This window comes from Kogia breviceps, chromosome 9 (assembly GCF_026419965.1).
Source record: "Kogia breviceps isolate mKogBre1 chromosome 9, mKogBre1 haplotype 1, whole genome shotgun sequence".
Taxonomy (NCBI): Eukaryota; Metazoa; Chordata; class Mammalia; order Artiodactyla; family Physeteridae; genus Kogia; species Kogia breviceps.
Genome location: NC_081318.1, coordinates 67247723 through 67267012, shown reverse-complemented (window position 1 = coordinate 67267012; position 19290 = coordinate 67247723). Strand labels below are relative to the sequence as shown.

Here is a 19290-nt window from a genome sequence, read left to right as displayed (position 1 = left end):
TTCACCTCCCATCCGATCTCACTGTCTTTGTTATGGCACACAGCCCCTAAGCTACACTTCCAGAGTGATGCTACTAAGACTTCGAATTATGTCCGCTCCTTCCCCCATGATCTAAATGGCATTGTTTTGTGCCCTCATTGCACTCTGAGAATATCTCCATAGCACAATTCGTGTTACATCCTACCACTGCATATGTTACCATCATTTGACTATGTGCACCTCAGTTATGTTTTAAAAAGTATCTGTTCAACTTGGAATCGCCAGCACTAAGCTGAAATAAGCTGGCACCTAGTAGATTAACAATAAGACTAATTAAACTTGAGTTAAATTAGGCTATTTGGTTCCACTGATATTAGCTTTCAGCCATATGTTTGGGGGGTGAGTATAAGAAGGTGCTGGTCATTTGTTTAGTCAGTCAGTCAGATTCTGATAGGTCTTACCCCGTAGAAAGAGAAGTAAATGACAAATAGACCAGGGCTTCCCAAATTTAAGCATGCATGTGAATCACCTAGGGATCTTATTACAAAGCTGAATCTGATTCAGGTCTTGGGTGGGACTGGGAGTCTGCATTTCTAACAGTGAAGTCACTGTTCCTGATTTGTGAACCACATTAGGAGAACCAAAGCATTAGAGAGGAAGACAGTTCACTGCAGAGGGATTTTTGCTTTTGCTGTTGTTAATTTCTTTTTTTAATTGTCTGTGGCTCTATTTTTTCTTCCTTTTCAATTTTTTAATTTTTATTTTTAACATCTTTATTGGAGCATAACTGCTTTATATTACAATATTGGGTTAATTTCTGCTGTATAACAAAGTGAATCAGCTGTATATATACACATATCCCCATATCCCCTCCCTCTTGTGACTCCCTCCTACCCTCCCTATCCCACCCCTGTAGGTGGTCACAAAACACTGAGCTGATCTCCCTGTGCTATGCGGATGCTTCCCACTAGATATCTGTTTTACATTTGGTAGTGTATATATGTCAGTGCTACTCTCTCACTTTGTCCCAGTTTACCTTTCCCCCTCCCCGTGTCCTCAGGTCCATTCTGTACATCTGCGTCTTTCTTCCTTTCCTGCCGCTAGGTTCATGAGAACCACTTTTTTTAGATTCCATATATATGTGTTAGCATACGGTAGTTCTTTTTCTCTTTCTGACTTATTTCACTCTGTATGACACACTCTAGGTCCATTCACCTCACTACAAATAATTCAATTTCGTGTCTCTTTATGGCTGAGTAATATTCCATTGTATATATGGGCCACATCTTCTTTATCCATTCATCTGTAGATGGACACTTAGGTTGCTTCCAGTCGTGGCTATTGTAAATAGACCTGCAATGAACATTGTGGTATATGACTCTTTTTGAATTATGGTTTTCTCAGGGCATATGCCCAGTAGTGGGATTGCTGGGTCATATGGTAGTTCTATTTTTAGTTTTTTAAGGAACGTCCACACTGTTCTCCATAGTGGCTGTATCAATTTACATTCCCACCAACAGTGCAAGAGCGTTCCCTTTTCTCCACACGCTCTCCAGCCTTTTTTGTTTGTAGATTTTTGTGTGTGTGTGGTATGCGGGCCTCTCACTGTTGTGGCCTCTCTGTTGTGGAGCACAGGCTCTGGACGCACAGGCTCAGCGGGCATGGTTCACGGGCCTAGCCGCTCCGCGGCACGTGGGATCTTCCCAGACCGGGGCACGAACCCGTATCCCCTGCATCGGCAGGCGGACTCGCAACCACTGCGCCACCAGGGAAGCCCTGTAGATTTTTTTGATGATGGCCATTCTTACCTGTGTGAGGTGATACCTCATTGTAGTTTCGATTTGCATTTCTCTAATGTTTAGTGATGTTGAGCATCCTTTCATGTGTTTCTTGGCAATCTGTATATCTTCTTTGGAGAAATGTCTGTTTAGGTCTTCTGCCCACTTTTGGATTGGGTTGTCTGTTTTTTTGATATTGAGCTGCATGAGCTGCTTGTATATTTTGGAGATTAATCCTTATTCAGGTGCTTCATTTGCAAATGTTTTCTCCCATTTTTTTTTCTTCTTTTTTTTTTTTTTTTTTTTTTTTTTTTTTTGCGGTATGCGGGCCACTCACTGTTGTGGCCTCTCCCGCTGTGGAGCACAGGCTGCAGACGTGCAGGCTCAGCGGCCATGGCTCACAGGCCCAGCCGCTCCGCGGCATGTGGAATCTTCCCGGACCGGAGCATGAACCCGTGTCCCCTGCATTGGCAGACGGACTCCCAACCACTGCGCCACCAGGGAAGCCCTTTTCTCCCATTTTGAGGGTTGTCTTTTTGTCTTGTTTATGGTTTCCTTTGCTGTTCAAAAGCCTTTAAGTTTCATTAGGTCCCATTTATTTTTGTTTTTATTTCCATTTCTCTAGGAGGTGGGTCAAAAAGGATCTTCCTGTGATTATGTCATAGAGTGTTCTGCAAATGTTTTCCTCTAAGAGTGAGTTTTATAGTGTCTGGCCTTAGATTTAGGTCTTTAATCCATTTTGAGTTTATTTTTGTGTATGGTGTTAGGGAGTATTCTAATTTCATTCTTTTACATGTAGCTGTCCAGTTTCCCCAGCACCACTTATTGAAGAAGAGGCTCTCTTTTCTCCACTGTATATTCTTGCCTCCTTTATCAAAAATAACGTGACCATATGTGCGTGGGTTTACCTCTGGGCTTTCTATCCTGTTCCACTGATCTATATTTCTATTTTTTGTGCCAGTACCATACTGTCTTGATTACTATAGCTCTGTAGTATAGTCTGAAGTCATTGAAACTGATTCCTCCAGCTCTGTTTTTCTTTCTCAAAATTGCTTTCACTATTCGGGGTCTTTTGTGTTTCCATACAAACTGTGAAATTTTTTGTCCTAGTTCTGTGAAGAATGCCAGTGGTAGTTTGACAGAGATTGCATTGAATCTGTAGATTGCTTTGGGTAGTAGAGTCATTTTCACAGTGTTGATTCTTCCAATCCAAGAACATGGTATATCTCTCCATCTGGTTGTATCATCTTTAATTTCTTTCATCAGTGTCTTATAGTTCTCTGCATACAGGTCTTCTGTCTCCTTTGGTACGTTTATTCCTAGGTATTTTATTCTTTTTGTTGCATTGGTAAATGGGAGTGTTTCTTAATTTCTCTTTCAGATTTTTCATCATTAGTGTATAGGAATGCAAGAAATTTCTGTACATTAATTTTGTATCCTGCTACTCAACCAGATTCATTGATTAGTTCTAGTAGTTTTCTGGTAGCATCTTTAGGATTCTCTATGTATAGTATGTCATCTGCAAACTGACAGTTTTACTTCTTCTTTTCCAATTGGGATTCCTTTTATTTCTTTTTCTTCTCTGATTGCCGTGGCTAAAACTTCCAAAACTATGTTGAATAATATCAGTGAGAGTGGGAAACCTTGTCTTGTTCCTGATCTTAGTGGAAATGGTTTCAGGTTTTCACCATAGAGAACAATGTTCGTTGTGGGTTTGTCATATATGACCTTTATTATGTTAAGGTAGGTTCCCTCTAAGTCTACTTTCTGGAGAGTTTTTTTTGTGTTTTTTTTTTTTGCAGTACGCAGGCCTCTCACTGTTGTGGCCACTCCCGTTGCGGAGTGCAGGCTGCAGACATGCAGGCTCAGCGGCCATAGCGTACGGGCCTAGCCGCTCCGCAGCATGTGGTATCTTCCTAAACCAGGGCACGAACGTGTGTCCCCTGCATCGGCAGACAGACTATCAACCACTGCACCATCAGAGAAGCCCTTCTGGAGAGTTTTTATCATAAGTGGGTGTTGAACTTTGTCAAAAGCGTTTTCTGCATCTATTGAGATTGTCATATGGTTTTTATCCTTCAGTTTGTTAATATGGCGTATCACATTGATTGATTTGCATATATTGAAGAATTCTTGCATTCCTGGGATAAACCCCACTTGATCATGGTGTATGATCCTTTTAATGTGCTGTTGGATTCTGTTTCCTAGTATTTTGTTGAGGATTTTTGCATCTATGTTCATCAGTGATATTGGCCTGTAGTTTGCTTTTTTTGTGATATCTTCATCTGGTTTTGGTATCAGGGTGATGGTGGCCTGAAGAATAAGTTTAAGAGTGGTTTTCCCTCTGCTTTATTTTGGAAGAGTTTAAGAGGTATAGGTGCTAGCTCTTCTCTAAATGTTTGATAGGATTCACCTGGAAGATTTTTAATCACAGTGTCAATTTCAGTGCTTGTGATTGGTCTGTTTATATTTTCTATTTCTTCCTGGTTCAGTCTCAGAAGGTTGTGCTTTTCTAAGAATTTGTCTATTTCTTCCACGTTGTCCATTTTATTGGCATATAGTTGTTTGTAGTAATCTCTCATGATCCTCTGTATTTCTGCAGTGTCAGTTGTTACTTCTCCTTTTTCATTTCTAATTCTGTTAATTTGAGTCTTCTCCCTTTTTTTCTTGGTGAGTCTGGCTACTGGCTTTTCAGTTTTGTTTATCTTCTCAAAGAACCAGCTTTTAGTCTTATTGATCTTTGCTATCATTTCCTTCATTTCTTTTTCATTTATTTCTGATCTGATCTTTATGATTCTTTCCTTCTGATAATTTTGGGGTTTTTTTGTTCTTTTTTCTCTAATTGCTTTAGGTGTAAGGTTAGGTTGTTTATTTGAGAGTTTTCTTGTTTCTTGAAGTAGGATTGTATTGCTATAAACTTCCCTCTTAGAACTGCTTTTGCTGCATCCCATAGGTTTTGGGTCATCGTGTTTTCATTGTCATTTGTTTCTAGGTATTTTTTAATTTCCTCTTTGATTTCTTCAGTGATCTCTTGGTTATTTAGTAGCATATTGTTTGACCTCCATGTGTTTGTAGTTTTTACAGATTTTTTTTCCTGTAACTGATATCTAGTCTCATAGCATTGTGGTCAGAAAAGATACTTAATATGATTTCAGTTTTCTTAAACTTACCAAGGCTTGATTTGCGACCCAAGATATGGTCTATCCTGGAGACTGTTCCATGAGCACTTGAGAAGAAAGTGTATTCTGTTATTTTTGGATGGAATGTTCTATAAATATCAATTAGATCTATTTGGTCTATTGTGTCATTTAAAGCTTGTGTTTCCTTATTTATTTTCATATTGGAGGATCTCTCCATTGGTGACAGTGGGGTGTTAAGGTCCCCTACTATGATTGTGTTACTGTCGGTTTCCCCTATTATGGCTGTTAGCCTTTGCCTTATATATTGAGGTGCTCCTATGTTGGGTGCATAAATATTTACAATTGTTCTGTCTTCTTCTTGGATTGATCCCTTGATCACTATGTAGTGTCCTTCTATGTCTCTTGTAATAATCTTTATTTTAAAGTCTGTTTTGTCTGATATGAGAATTGCTACTCCAGCTTTCTTTTGATTTCCATTTGCATGGAATATCTTTTTCAATCCCCTCACTTTCAGTCTGTGTGTGTCTCTAGGTCTGAAGTGGGTCTCTTATAGACAGCATGTATACAGGTCTTGTTTTTGTATCCATTCAACCAGTCTATGTCCTTTGGTTGGAGCATTTAATCCATTTACATTTAAGGTAATTATGATATGTATGTTCCTATTACCATTTTCTTTACTGTTTTGGGATTGTTATAGTAGGTGTTTTCCTTCTCTTGTGTTTCCTTCCTAGAGAAGTTCCTTTAGTGTTTATTGTAATGCTGGTTTGGTGGTGCTGAATTCTCTTAGCTTTTGCTTGTCTGTAAAGGTTTTAATTTCTCCATTGAATCTGAATGAGATCCTTGCTGGATAGTGTAATCTTGTTTGTAGGTTTTTCCATTTTATTACTTTAAATATGTTCTGCCACTCCCTTCCGGCTTGCAGAGTTTCTGCTGAAAGGTCAGCAGTTAACCTTATGGGGATTCCCTTGTATGTTATTTGCTGCTTTTCCTTTGCTGCTTTTAATATTTTTTCTGTGTATTTAATTTTTGATAGTTTGATTCATATGTGTCTTGGCATGTTTCTCCTTGGATTTATCCTGTATGGGACTCTCTGCACTTCCTGGTCTTAACTGACTGTTTCCTTTCCCATGTTAGGGAAGTTTTCAACTAAAAGCTCTTCAAATATTTTCTCAGACTCTTTCTTTTTCTCTTCTTCTTCTGGGACCCATATTATTCAAATGTTGATGCGTTTAATTTTGTCCCAGAGGTCTCTGAGACTGTCCTCAATTCTTTTCATTCTTTTTTCTTTATTCTGCTCTGAGGTAGTTATTTCCAGTATTTTATCTTCCAGTTCACTTATCCATTCTTCTGCCTCAGTTATTCTGTTGTTGATTCCTTCCAGAGAATATTTAATTTCATTTATTGTGTTCTTCATCGTTTGTTTGCTCTTTAGTTGTTCTAGGTCCTTCTTAAATATTTCTTGTATTTTCTCCATTCTATTTCCAAGATTATGGGTCATCTTTACTATCGTTACTCTAAATTCTTTTTCAGGTAGACTGCCTGTTTCCTCTTCATTTGTTTGGTCTGGTGGGTTTTTACCTTGCTCCTTCATCTACTGCATATTTCTCTGTCTTCTCATTTTGTTTAACTTACTGTGTTTGGGGTCTCCTTTTCACAGGCTGCATGTTCATAGTTCCTGTTGTTTTTGGTATCTGCCCCTTGTGGGTGAGGTTGGTTCAGTGGCTTGTGTAGGCTTCCTGGTGGAGGGGACTGGTGCCTGCGTTCTGGTGGGTGGGGCTGGATCTTATCTTTCTGGTGGGCAGGACTGCGTACAGTGGTGTGTTAGGGGTTTCTGTGAAGTTATTATGATTTTAGGCAGCCTCTTTGCTAATGGGTGTGGTTGTGTTCCTGTCTTGCTAGTTGTTTGGTATGGGGTATCCAGCACTGGAGTTTGCTGGCTGTTGGGTGGAGCTGGGTATTAGCACTGACACAGAGATCTCTGGGAGAGCTCTCACCAATTGATATTACATGGGGATGGGAGTTCTCTGGTGGTCCAGTGTCCTGAACTTGGCTCTCCCACCTTGGAGGGTCTGGCCTGACACCAAGCTGGAGCACCAAGACCCTGTCAACCACATGGCTCAGAAGAAAAGGGAGAGCAAAAGAAAGAAAAAAACTAATTAATTTTAAAAAGAAAAAAATATTTTAAAGTAGAAAATAATAATAATTTGAAAAAAGAGAGCCACAAAACCAATTAAGAAATCCACCAGTGATAACAAGTGCTAAACACTAAAGTAAGATAAATATAAAAATCAGAAACAAGTCAGTCGCAGACAGCAAACCCCAAGTCTACAGTTGCTCCCAAAGTCCACCGCCACAATTTTGGGATGATTTGTTGTCTATTCAGGTATTCCACAGATGCAGGATACATCAAGTTGATTGTAGGGATTTAATCCACTGCTCCTGATGCTGCTGGGAGAGATTTCCCTTTCTCTTCTTTGTTTGCACAGCTCCTGGGGTTCAGCTTTGGTTTTGGCCCCACCTCTGCGTGTATGTCACCCTCAGGCATTTGTCCCCCACCCAGACAGGAGGGGGTTAAAGCAGTGGCTGATTAGGCAGCTCTTGGTCATTCAGGCCAGGGGGAGGGAAGGGTACAGTAGTCATAATTAGAATGCAGGGCCAGTCTGTGGTGGCAGAGGCCGGCATGAGTTTTGCAACAGCCTGAGGCGCTCCCTGTGTTCTCCCGGCGATGTTGTCCCTGGATCATGGGACCCTGGCATTGGCGGGCTCCACAGGCTCCCAGGGTGGGGGGGTGTGGTGTGGATAGTGACCTGTGCTTGCACACAGGCTTCTTGGTGGTGGCAGCAGCAGCGTTAGCGTTTCATGCCCATCTCTGGGGTCCGAGCTGATAGCCGCAGCTTGTGCCTGTCTGCGAAGCTTGTTTAGGCAGTGCTCTGAATCCCCTCTCCTCGTGCACCCCTGAGAAATGGTCTCTTGCCTCTTAGGCAGTTCCAGACATTTTCCTGGACTCCCTCACAGCTAGCTGTGGTGCACTAGCCCCCTTCAGTCTGTGTTCACACAACCAACCCCAGTCCTCTCCCTAGAATCCAACCTCTGAAGCCTGAGCCTCAGCTCCGAGCCCCCACCCACCCCGGTGGGTGAGCAGACAAGCATCTCAGGCTGGTGAGTCCTGCTCGACACTGATCCTCTGTGTGGAAATATCTCAGCTTTGCCCTCTGCACCCCTGTTGCTATGCTGTCCTCCATGGCTCCACAGCTTCCCCCCGCCCACCCCCAGTCTCCACCAGTGAAGGGGCTTCCTAGTGTGTGGAAATTTTTCCTCCTTCACAGCTCCCTCCCAGAGGTTCAGGTCCCATCCCTATTCTTTTGTCTCTGTTTTTTCTTTTTTCTTTTGCCCTACCCAGGTACGTGGGTATTTTCATGCCTTTTGGGAAGTCTGAGGTCTTCTGCCAGCATTTAGTAGGTGTTCTGTAGGAGTTGTTCCACATGTAGATGTATTTTTGATGTATTTGTGGGGAGGATGGTGATCTCCATGTCTTATTCCTCCACCATCTTGAAGGTCCCCTCATTGTTAATTTTTTTAACACTCATATCAAAATAATTTGTGTACATTAAAAAAAAAAGCAGAATGTATAGTGTTCCAAGAAAAACGGCTAGCCTCTCTCCCAACATTTCTGTGTCACCAGGTCCACTCTTTGATTCTTTGGCTGTCTCTTCTGATTGTTTACTGCATGTCTGTAAACAATCTGCTTTGCTGTAATTTTTTTGACTTAATAGTTTTAGGTATATTCTACTTAATTTATGCTATAGAAAGTGGTTTTTAATACTCTTACATTACTCCATTTAACTCTTACTAATAGTTAATATGTACTGAGTGATTTTTATGTGGCAGGTAACATACTAAGCGTTTTGTGTACATTTATTCATTTAGTCCTTACAAGAAACCAATGAAATGGACACTATATTAAAGTCTCTATAGTATTTTTTTTTAATGGAACTTTATTTTATTTATTTATTTTTGGCTGCATTGGGTCTTTGTTGCTGTGTGCGGGCTTTAGTTGTGGCGAGCGGGGGCTACTCTTTGTTGTGGTACACGAACTTCTCATTGCAGTGGCTTTTCTTGTTGCAGAGCATGGGCTGTAGGCACACAGGCTTCAGTAATTGTGGCACGCAGGCTCAGTGGTTATGGCTCATGGGCTCTACAGCACAGGCTCAGAAGTTGTGGCTCACGGGCTTAGTTGCTCCATGGCATGTGGGATCTTCCTGGGCCAGGGCTTGAACCCCTGTCCCCTGCATTGGCAGGCAGATTCTTAACCACTGTGCCAGCAGGGAAGCCCAACGTCTCTACAGTACTGATGAGGAAAATGAATTATAGTCATCTTCCCAAAGTCTCCAGATAGGAAGTGGTGGACCCTGGCAGTCTGATTTTTAACCAGTATGCTTGTTCTGCTTCTGAAGAAAAATTTTATTTAAATCATTATAAAACATGTAATGATTGAGATTATGAAAAAGTTGTCAACTGTAGAACCAAGTACTGTCACACAATTACATTTTCTTTCCTATCAAGCTTTCATAATCTCTTTTTTCTTTGTAAAGTCATCCTTATAATAATTCTCATTTTTTTAAAACTACATGGTATCAATTAATCTATTATCCCCACTCCCTTCTTTATATGGCAGAAGCCCTTCCCTGCAGGTTTCTTGCTAGGTTTCTTGCAGATCTCTCATCCTGGGTCTCAGTTGGATACTCTTTTTGTTGTTAATCTTGTTCAGCCCTTTTAGGTTCGCCATAAAATTGAGATGAAGGTACAGAGATTCCCCATATACCTCCCACCACCCAACACACATAGCCTTCCCACTAGCAGAATTCCCCACCGAAATGGTATCTTTGATATAATCAATGAACCTACATTGACACATCATAGTCATCCGAAGTCCATAGTTTGCACTAGGGTTCACTTTTGGTGTTGTTCATTCTATGGGCTTGGACAAATGTGTAATGTCTTGTATCCATCATTATAACATCCTAAAGAATATTTTCACTGGCCTAAAAATCCTCTGTGTTTCATCTGTTCATCACTCTCCCCCATAAACCCTGGCAACCACTTATCTTTTTTCTGTCCCCATAGTTTTCCCTTCTCTAGAATGTCATATAATTGGAATCATACAGGATGTAACCTTCTCACATTGACGTCTTTCACTTAATAACATGCATTTAAGTTTCCTCCATGTCTTTTCATGGCTTGATAGGTCATTTCTTTTTAGCACTGAATAATATTACTTTGTCTGGATATACCACAGTTTATATATATCCTTTCACCTACTGAAGGGCCTCTTGGTTGCTTCCAAGTTTTGGCAGTTATGAGAAAAGCTGCTGCAGACATCTGTGTACAGGTTTTTGTGCAGATATAAGTTTTCAACTTTTTTGGTTAAATCCCAAGAGTGCAAACACTGGATCATATGATAAGAGTATATTTAGTTTTGTAAGAAACCTCCATACTGTCTTCCAAAGTGGCTGCACCATTTTGCATTCCCAGCACCTATGTATGGGAGTTCCTTTTGCTCTACATTCTCACCAGCGTTTGGTGTTGTCAATGTGACCCTCTGTTTCTTTAATCTTTCTTAGCTCACGCATCTGTTCTGCTGGAGAACATCCTCAAATATGTTTTAAAGGACATATAAATGGTAAACTCTCTAGATCCTTTTATGAATGAAAGTATCTTCATTGTACCCTTGCATTTAATCAATCCATTGACTAAGTATAGAATTCTAAGATAAAATTAACTTTTCTTCTGGGGTTTGACAGTGTTTCTCCATTTTCTTCTACCACTCATGTTTTTGAGAAGCTTAATGCATGCTGATTTTTATTTTTCTGTAAGTGACCTGTTTTTCCTCTCAGAGAACATTTAGAATCTTCTTTATCTCACTGTGCTTTGAAATTTCAAAGTAATGTGTTATTTGAGCTGGGCAGGACAGGGGTCAAAGTTTGAGGGAAGGTTCTCCAAAGCACTAATTGACACAAAAGTGCAGAGGTGGGAATTAACTAGGAGTGCTTGGGAGATTTGAGAGTCAGCTTTCAAAACCCAGCTTTTGCACTTACCAACTTGAGTGGTATAGTGCAAGTTACAGAACCTAAGTTTCTGTCCTGTATTGTAAAATAAGTGTGTTGACACCTACCTCCCAGGGTTTGTTGAGAGGGTAAAATTAGATAATATATTTTAAAAATTATGATAAAAATATTCTTTTGATATTAGGTATGAGAATTCCTTGAAGATAGAATAGATCCACCTTTATTCTGATCTTATCAGGATGCTTTGATAAGCACTTGCTTCGGTAGATGTGTCATTCAGGGACTGGGTGTTAAGTAGGGTGTTCCTATCACATGAGGAAGAAAAATAATTACTCTTCACAGTGAAGAGTATTAGGAATATTTGATGCTGAGAGACAGGGAGCTAGGAAAGAAAATAACAATGAGCTGGGCCAAATACTGCTTGGAGAATGAGTGCAGGAAGACCTTCCAGTCTTCCTCAATTTTAGTTGGACTAAAAGCCTTCAGAGAGAATACAAAAGTCTAGTGGGACTAGACACTGTTCACCGTGTACTGTAAGATATAAACCTCTCTTCTATCCCTTTTAGGACATCGTTTTTCAGTTCTATGTTCTTTGATAATATTACTTTTATGGGAGTAGACTTCTGTCAAGAGCAACTCAAAGAGCTGGATGCAACAGGTAGCATGTGAATAATGTGTGTAAAGCACTTAGCATAATACTCAGCACACAGTAAAAGCCAAATCTTGTTATTTTTATTCTTGTTATTGTCGGTCATATTACATTTATGAGGTGGAGCTGTCTATCACACCATGCAACCCTGACAATGTCACAGAAACAAGAAAACTGTGCTTTATAATCCTTCATCTGGTTTCTGTATGTGAATTTTTATTTCATATTGAATAATTATAAAACTGAAACTGAAATCAATTTTTTTCTGTTTATATTTTTAGATGTGTCCAATCTTAATTTGAAATAGGAAGATAGAAGTAGAAAGAGTCATGAGACTTTTGCTGCTGTTGTTTTCCAAAGGAATAGACGATAAGTAGAAATGAAGAGTTCTTAATAGAACATCATTCTAATTCTGACAATATCTATCTTGCATTTTTAGCAATGCTCTTCGACCTTCGTACAGCCATTCCAGCTCCTAGGAGCCCCATCACCATTGCTGATTAGTGCCCACAATTCTCTCTCAATTATAATCTCAGGTTCTCTTCCAAACTAAACAGTCTTGCAAACTGCCTTGCTCATAGCTGGTGCTCCATAAATATTTGATGTATTGAGAAACAACTAAGAATTAACTACCTGACTCTTAAACAAATGGAAACACTTAAAGAGAACCTAATGTTTGGCTCATGTTTTCAGATTGCTGAGACTTAATATAATAAAATCTTTGGGGGATGAAATCTGCTCCTTACTCTGTATTGTTTTTCTTGTAGATAACAGGTTCTCAGAAAAAGTAGTAATAAAAATGTAACAATGTGGAGTTGAAACAGGCATCTGAGTCATTATCCTATGCCTGGTGAGGTGCCCTTAACCAGGTTCCCCCAACACGGGCCATCTGAACCTAAATTACACTTAAGTCTCTACAGCTTTCTGAAACCTCACCTGGACTTTCTGTGACTACAGTACCAACAGTTCACTTGGACTGGAATTTTTCTCATCCTTAATGGAGTGTTTTTGCTCTGCTCAAATATACAAAGACCTATAATTATCTGATGACATAATGTATTCAAAGAGCCTGGATACATACTAGACGTCTCATGAGTGTGAGTTTCCTCCATGTAATCTCCCCTATGAGGAAAACAGCCAATTGTTTCTCATTTTTATGAATAACAGACAGAAAGATGTAGATTGCATTTTGTACGGAAATAATGTTAAATTAAAGAAAGAGTTGTGTACCTTGACCATAGGAGTGCTTAAACAACCAAGAAGATAGATTACAGATAATTTTAAAAATAGGACCATTATCCTGCTTTGAAACTATAACCTAGAATTCGAATTAGTCAGTAGTATGGATTAAGGGTCGCACTGTGTCAAGAGCACTGAATGAGATACTGTGCTGTTTTTCAAAGGAATAGCAACATGTAATTTCTTTAAAAGGGATTGTTAATAAAAAGATAGCTATGATCAAACAAAATCCAAATAACTTAAAAAATACAAAGGGCAAACAAAATCTCATACACAATAAGTTGCGGTATTTTGGCTATGCTTTGTCATAAATTGATGCTAATCTTTTGTAAGTGACTAGAATGATATATTTCTTCTAACATCTTAACAACAGTAATTTATTAATAATTATCTTGTTTTCCAAAAGGCCCTAATATTATCACACCCTCTAAAGGATTTAGTCCAGCAACTGTGAATCAGAAATCTTTATTTTTTTACCTTAGTTACTTACGTTCTGTTTGAATCTAAGGTTATGACATAAGTAATAGGTGTTAACTGCCTTATCAGGTACTCATTTTAAACTGACATTTTTGTATAAAAAGTTTCATTTTTATTTTCAGCATTAAAAAAATTAGTGCCTTTCTGCTTAGCCTTGTATTTCAGCATCTATAACACTATTGAACGTGCTTGTTAAATTTCTCTTCCTTGACTATAATTTACTGGGGGGAGAGATTGTGCTTTGTTTATTCGAGGTTCATGGTACAGTGTCTGAGGCATAGTAGGGGCTTGATACATTTTGTGAAATGAATAAATGAGTGAATGATGGTGTATTCGGTTTTATACTCTAGAGGAATATAAAATCAATAACATAAGGTAGGACGTAATCTAAAAATGAATTATTAGGAGAGAAAATCTGGTAGAGATCTTTTTCAATCTACATAGATAGGTGCATTCTAGCATCTTAACTATCTATTGATTCCCCAATTCATAAGATAAGAAAAATAAAATAAAATGAAATCAGATATCCAGAGAGTTTGAGGCTGGTTTAGCCTGGTGGCCTTTTACAGGTGCAATTTATTTTTACAGTACAAAGAACACTGAATCTTCCCAGAATAACCTGATTCCAACAGAGTTAAATCAAGAGTTGTTCATTTATCCTGATTTTTAACATAGTTCTGTCTTTCTAGACTGTGAAGTAAATCTCCATTTCCCAACAGCCCCAGTGCCGATTTTAATGATCCTGTCCACGTGACATCCACTTTTTTTTGTTTCATTGCTATTAGTCAATGACAACTGAAGGATATTCATTTTAACTTGAAAATGTCAGCTATGCACTTTAAGAGATATATTTTTGCAGCTTTTAATGAGGTGGTGTTTCTTTTTGAAAGAAATACTCTTCTCTGATGTGGGTGCTGTGCTGGTGACAACTGATATTTAATAAGCGATGGTTCTTATATTAGTCGCAGTTCTCTAAAGAAAATGTCTCAGATTGCTTTTGAAAAACTCTTAGCGTCACTAGCCCAAAGGCAAGATGTGACCTTTTTATTACATAATGAGAATCATTTATTATCTTACAATGTATCTTAAAGTCACAGACAAAATGCCACTTTGATAATTGCTTTCAATTAGCTTTGAGCATAGCATATATTCATAAAATGTCTTCTCTAATTTAGGCTTGAATTAGAGAAAATTGCAGACATAATCTACTTTAAGGTTGTCTCATTTAAGGAGATTCGTAGTTTTATTTCAAAGAAATCAAAAAGAGTAGCTTTAGAACAGTCTCTCAGAATGTTTTAAGCAGGCTTTTCAATATTTGATTCTATTCTATTACCAATTAATTAACAAATTAGAAAGCTAGTTCATTATTTCTGACCTTTTATGCACTTTAACTTTTGACTTTCATTCGTAATGATTGTTTTGAAATTAAGCCTTGCAGTTCATATTGAAAGAGAGAAACAATCTGATTAGCAGAGTAAATAAGGCTTGCCTTGATATCAAGTACATCTTGATGTGGGGCTATAACTGGGATTCTGAATACTATAATGGTGCAGCCTTTCCTATCTTAAGTAAATAATACATAACTAATGGTCAATAAATTATACTCGATAATCACATGGCATGAACAAGGAATTTGGGGGTGTTATTACAAGTGAGGTTAGAAGTAATATGATATTTAAAATGTAATTTCAATTAATTTCTTGGTAGCACCCTGAGCATTGGAATATAGTTTAAATATATACCTTATCTTCCTTAAAGATATTTTTGAAATAATAGAAACTCTGAAATTACATTGTATACTTGTGTTGTCTCAGTAATTCAGGGGATATTATTAACCTTAAGAGAGATTCTCAGAAATTGGTGTTATATATGGAGATTACCCTACCCTCTTTCTCTTTTTTTCCCTAGATAAAAATTATGCACAAGAACCAAGCTCCGATGCTTATGGGCCCTCCTCCCAAAACCGGGTTGTTCTGCTCCCTCCTCAAAAGAACAAGAAACCGAACCAAGGAATAATCCTGTATCTTTTCATTCTTAGAGATTTAATTAGCATCATTGGGCCATGGAACACTTATGCTGGAAATCGTTGAACAATTTCAAGTCTCCTGCTCATGCAAAGTCATGGAATTGGTTTAACAGTTTTTGTTACTGAGCTAATGTAAAATCCAGCTATTAGAAAATTTAATGTCTCAGTTTTTATGAGCATCTTTGCATGAAGAAAGCAGAAGTTTACATGAAGTGATACTGCCTATTTTTGTTGCATGCATTCCCATAAATTTTTTGGTCTCCTACCCATTCCTTCTCCAATTTCCATTTACTAACCTGTAAAAAAAAATCTGTACAACAAAAAAAGGAAATATCACGGGAAATGTGATTCCAGTTATTAATAAGCACTACTTAATAATGCTACAATAATCATAATTGCAGATTGCTATACTTTTCCCTTTAGAATCAAACAGTATGTCAATGATCTTTGACCTGTGAGTTGAGGAGAAGCTTTTAATTGAAAGGTTTTGTTAAATAGTTGTCTACTTGCTGTATCTAAGTAGTTTTTCTTCGACATCTTGATGCTTCTGAGTGGAATTTAAGATATCAGGTATAAAGTATTCTTGTGCTAAAAAGTAGGAAGTGGTTTTTAGTTTGTTTAGTTTTGTTTTTAATTCCAGACATAAGTGACAACATGTTACTTGGCAGTAAAGTGTGTTATCATGGCAAGCCTTATTCCCTTCTGCATGTGAATTTAGAAGAAAATTCTTAATCACAACAGTAACCAAATAGATGTTTAAAACTATGTGCCTAATAAACTGTGTTTCCCACCAAAGAGTCAGAAAAAGATGCTTCGACAGAAATGGGTTAATGCATAATTAATTAAGCATTGTGGAGAAAATCTATGGTTCTGATGTGCCATTTTGTGATGACTAAAACTCTGGAAGAGAGTGAATTACCCATTAATTATAATAAAAATTCTCACTTTTCACAGACAATAAGCTGTACAATGCAATCAAAGCTCAATGGCTGATTTCTTGCTTTTTCGGTCATTTATAAGCATAGACGTCTGTAATTTTTAATGGATCAGTTAAGTACACTTGAGAAAGTAAATGATTGTATCAGTTCCTTTCTAGTATAAATTGATACCTGTAATAATATTGAGCTCATTGAAGCTAATCATGCATGCATTTGCACCCTCCCCCTCACCTACTCTCCTCCCATCTCTGTGACATTTCAAATATTTATTTGGAAATAACGGCCTAGATTGTTGTTAAAGTATTTCATGGCATGGGTGGATTCTCTGATTGTTTGAAGAAATTATGGAATAGTATTTTTTAAGTGTTTCATTAAGCCTGTGATATAAAATGAAATGCTATTCTGAGCAGATTTGGTATTGTTCATTCATATTGACCTGCATCTTATCATTGTATGTTTTATGTTTTCAAACATGCCATAAGGAAAACAAGTGCTTGAAGTGCATGATTTATTAGTTTCTCTCTCCACTCTGCATTAAAGTGCTAATGATTTATCAGTTCTATTTTTCTATTGATTCATTCATCTTTGAATTACAAATAGCATTTAGTGATTCTGTTGAACATAATCCTGAGCATGGATTTATGGATTTCAAGTGAAATTGCTATAATTTTTGTTCTTTGATTTGAAGACTCAACTGAATGCTGTTGTATAAAATAGCTCCCCTCAAGCATTGTGCTATAATGGAAGATTATATATAAAGCATATTCTTTTAGTGTTCCAGGAGCATTGGATGGTAAATATCAATCAACAATAAGTTTAATTGCTTTGAAAATAAAAGCTTTTGAATAAATTAAGACATAATTTAACATTCTCAGGAAAATTATCATTACAATTGCAAATGTAGCCCAGCAATCACTTGCCCTAGTATAATAAAAAAAAATGTTATTTGGCAGAGCTGTAATCAAGACCAGAAGAAATCTCAAAGCAGTAACAAATGCATCACTGATGTAATGTTACATAACACACACATTGATTTTGTGTATCTATGGTTACAGGTAATAAATATTTTCACATAAATTGACAAAATTTTCTACAATGGGCAGGCAGGCTTTGTGTCAAAAACATATTCTGAAGCCACAAATTATTTTCTGTTCAGTACAACATACAGTTATTTCTTGGCTACCTTTTATAGTATATAGTTTGAAGGCAGCAAGAGTTTGTGAATCATTTTTAAAAATCTGTGCAATGAAAAGCTGTTGAATAGACAGTGGGATGACAGAAATCAAACAATAACACTTAACTATAACACTTCAATAGTTGAAATAATGGGATGCAGCTTTACTTCATTGTAGCTATATTATAATTAGTGATAATTGTAGTTACATTTTCAGTCAGTAGGATTCATTGGTACCAATAATAAATGTTCAAATAGGAATCAAATTTTACTTTTCCCAACTCATTTTCTAGAGATACTGATGAGCTTGCCCTTCAAGTACACTACTCCTGGGGTTTGGAAAGTAGTTTTTAAAAACCTACTTTGATGGTTTTGAAATCAGAGAAGGTGTTCTCCCCATTTTTATGACAGCTTCAAGTGAAGGATATATATTTTAAGAAAAACTCCAAACTGAAAGCTCCATGGTATATAGGAATATTAAATAATATTAGCTTTGTAAGATGGAAGCTTTTCTTACGTGTGTGGGGGTGAGCGTTTGCGTTGTTGAGTCAACCTCTTTTAAATACAGTAGATATAGTTGTACAAAGTTTTAAGTGGATGAAGCTCTTGAGTAAAAATTAAACTGGGATCTCAGGGATCAGAGGAAAAGGGGAAAAGAGATGTGCACTTTGCTAAACATTGCCATACACTGAGGAGATAAATAGAGATTCCAGAATAAACCTGGATATCTGTGCTTCTAACAGGAAAGGAGGTGTCTGTGTAGATCCAGGAATATTAAAGGACGTAAATGTATTTCTCCACTTACATGTGTATACCATGTGTATCTGATGCTAAGAGTGCTGGTCAGTTTATTGTGGCAGGAAAAGATATCTGGAAGAAAGTGAAGAAAACAGAATTTTTAAAGTTTTTATTTTTTAAACAGTTTATGTGATTATAGCCAGAATAAAGCAAAAGACTCAGATATTTAGTGTATTCTACTGCAGGGGGAAATTCAAATCCAGTGAGAATTAATGAATGACATATATTTTTTTGCATTTTGTTCTTTTTTTCCTTATTTAGGAGGATGGGAAACAACTGCAGTTTCCAAGGAAGAATTTGTTTTGAATCTCAGACTGTATTCTATTTGAATTAGCTGAAACTTATGACCCCATTCCTTTTTGTGTCAAAGTTAGTTTGTTTTTAATTGGTTATAAAAAGGACAATGTACCTTTCTTGGCACATATTAGCCCAAAGAGCTATTCAAGTACACTACATATGTTCTAAATTAAAATATTAAGCCCTTGTAATATATGTTGAGGATGTAAAATTTAAATAAATAAACAAACAGAAACTTGCAGAAGAACTTTTATTTTGTGAAATGCAGAAATCACCCCTTAAATCTCTCAATTAAAGTGCATTCTATTTAAATAAAGTTTGAATAAACTCACATTGAAAGGATTCTATACATCTGTATTGCGCTTAAAAACATGGAATTCATTTCATTATACTATCTTAATTATTTTCTCAGAAAGTGTTACATACAGTATCCTGCTTTTTTGAAATAAAAATGTTAACCATTCAGTTGTGTCATTCCTTACTGCCATTTTGCCCTGATTTTTTCCATAAACTCTCCAAGCAATTGACAGTCTACCCCAGTGACTGTCTGGGGTAGACTGAATATCTACTGAATATCCAGTGGGGGTACCAGACAGACCACCTGTCTTTTGTCAGGGAGAAAGGAGTCTGGGTATTTGGGGGCCAAATTTGTTGTCATTAAGAATCAAACCATTCTACTTTGTGGTGCTTTGGCCCCAAGGTGCTGCTGTGAACATTATTCCACCAATTT

The 19290-nt window shown here is 37.5% G+C and overlaps 1 protein-coding gene across 10 annotated transcripts in view; it reads left to right on the top strand.

The window, feature by feature from the left end:
* DGKB (diacylglycerol kinase beta) overlaps window positions 1-19022 on the top strand; it is a 796780-nt gene extending 777758 nt beyond the window's left edge. For 9 of the 10 annotated variants that reach the window (XM_067042590.1, XM_067042594.1, XM_067042588.1 and 6 more), the window contains one exon: window positions 15236-19020. In XM_067042590.1, the coding sequence (XP_066898691.1) occupies window positions 15236-15343 (108 nt within the window). In that variant the 3' untranslated portion in view covers window positions 15344-19020. Of the gene's footprint in view, window positions 1-15235 lie in introns of all 10 variants that reach the window. The other variant, XM_067042589.1, reaches the window with a different exon arrangement.
* Window positions 19023-19290: the final 268 nt, after the last annotated feature.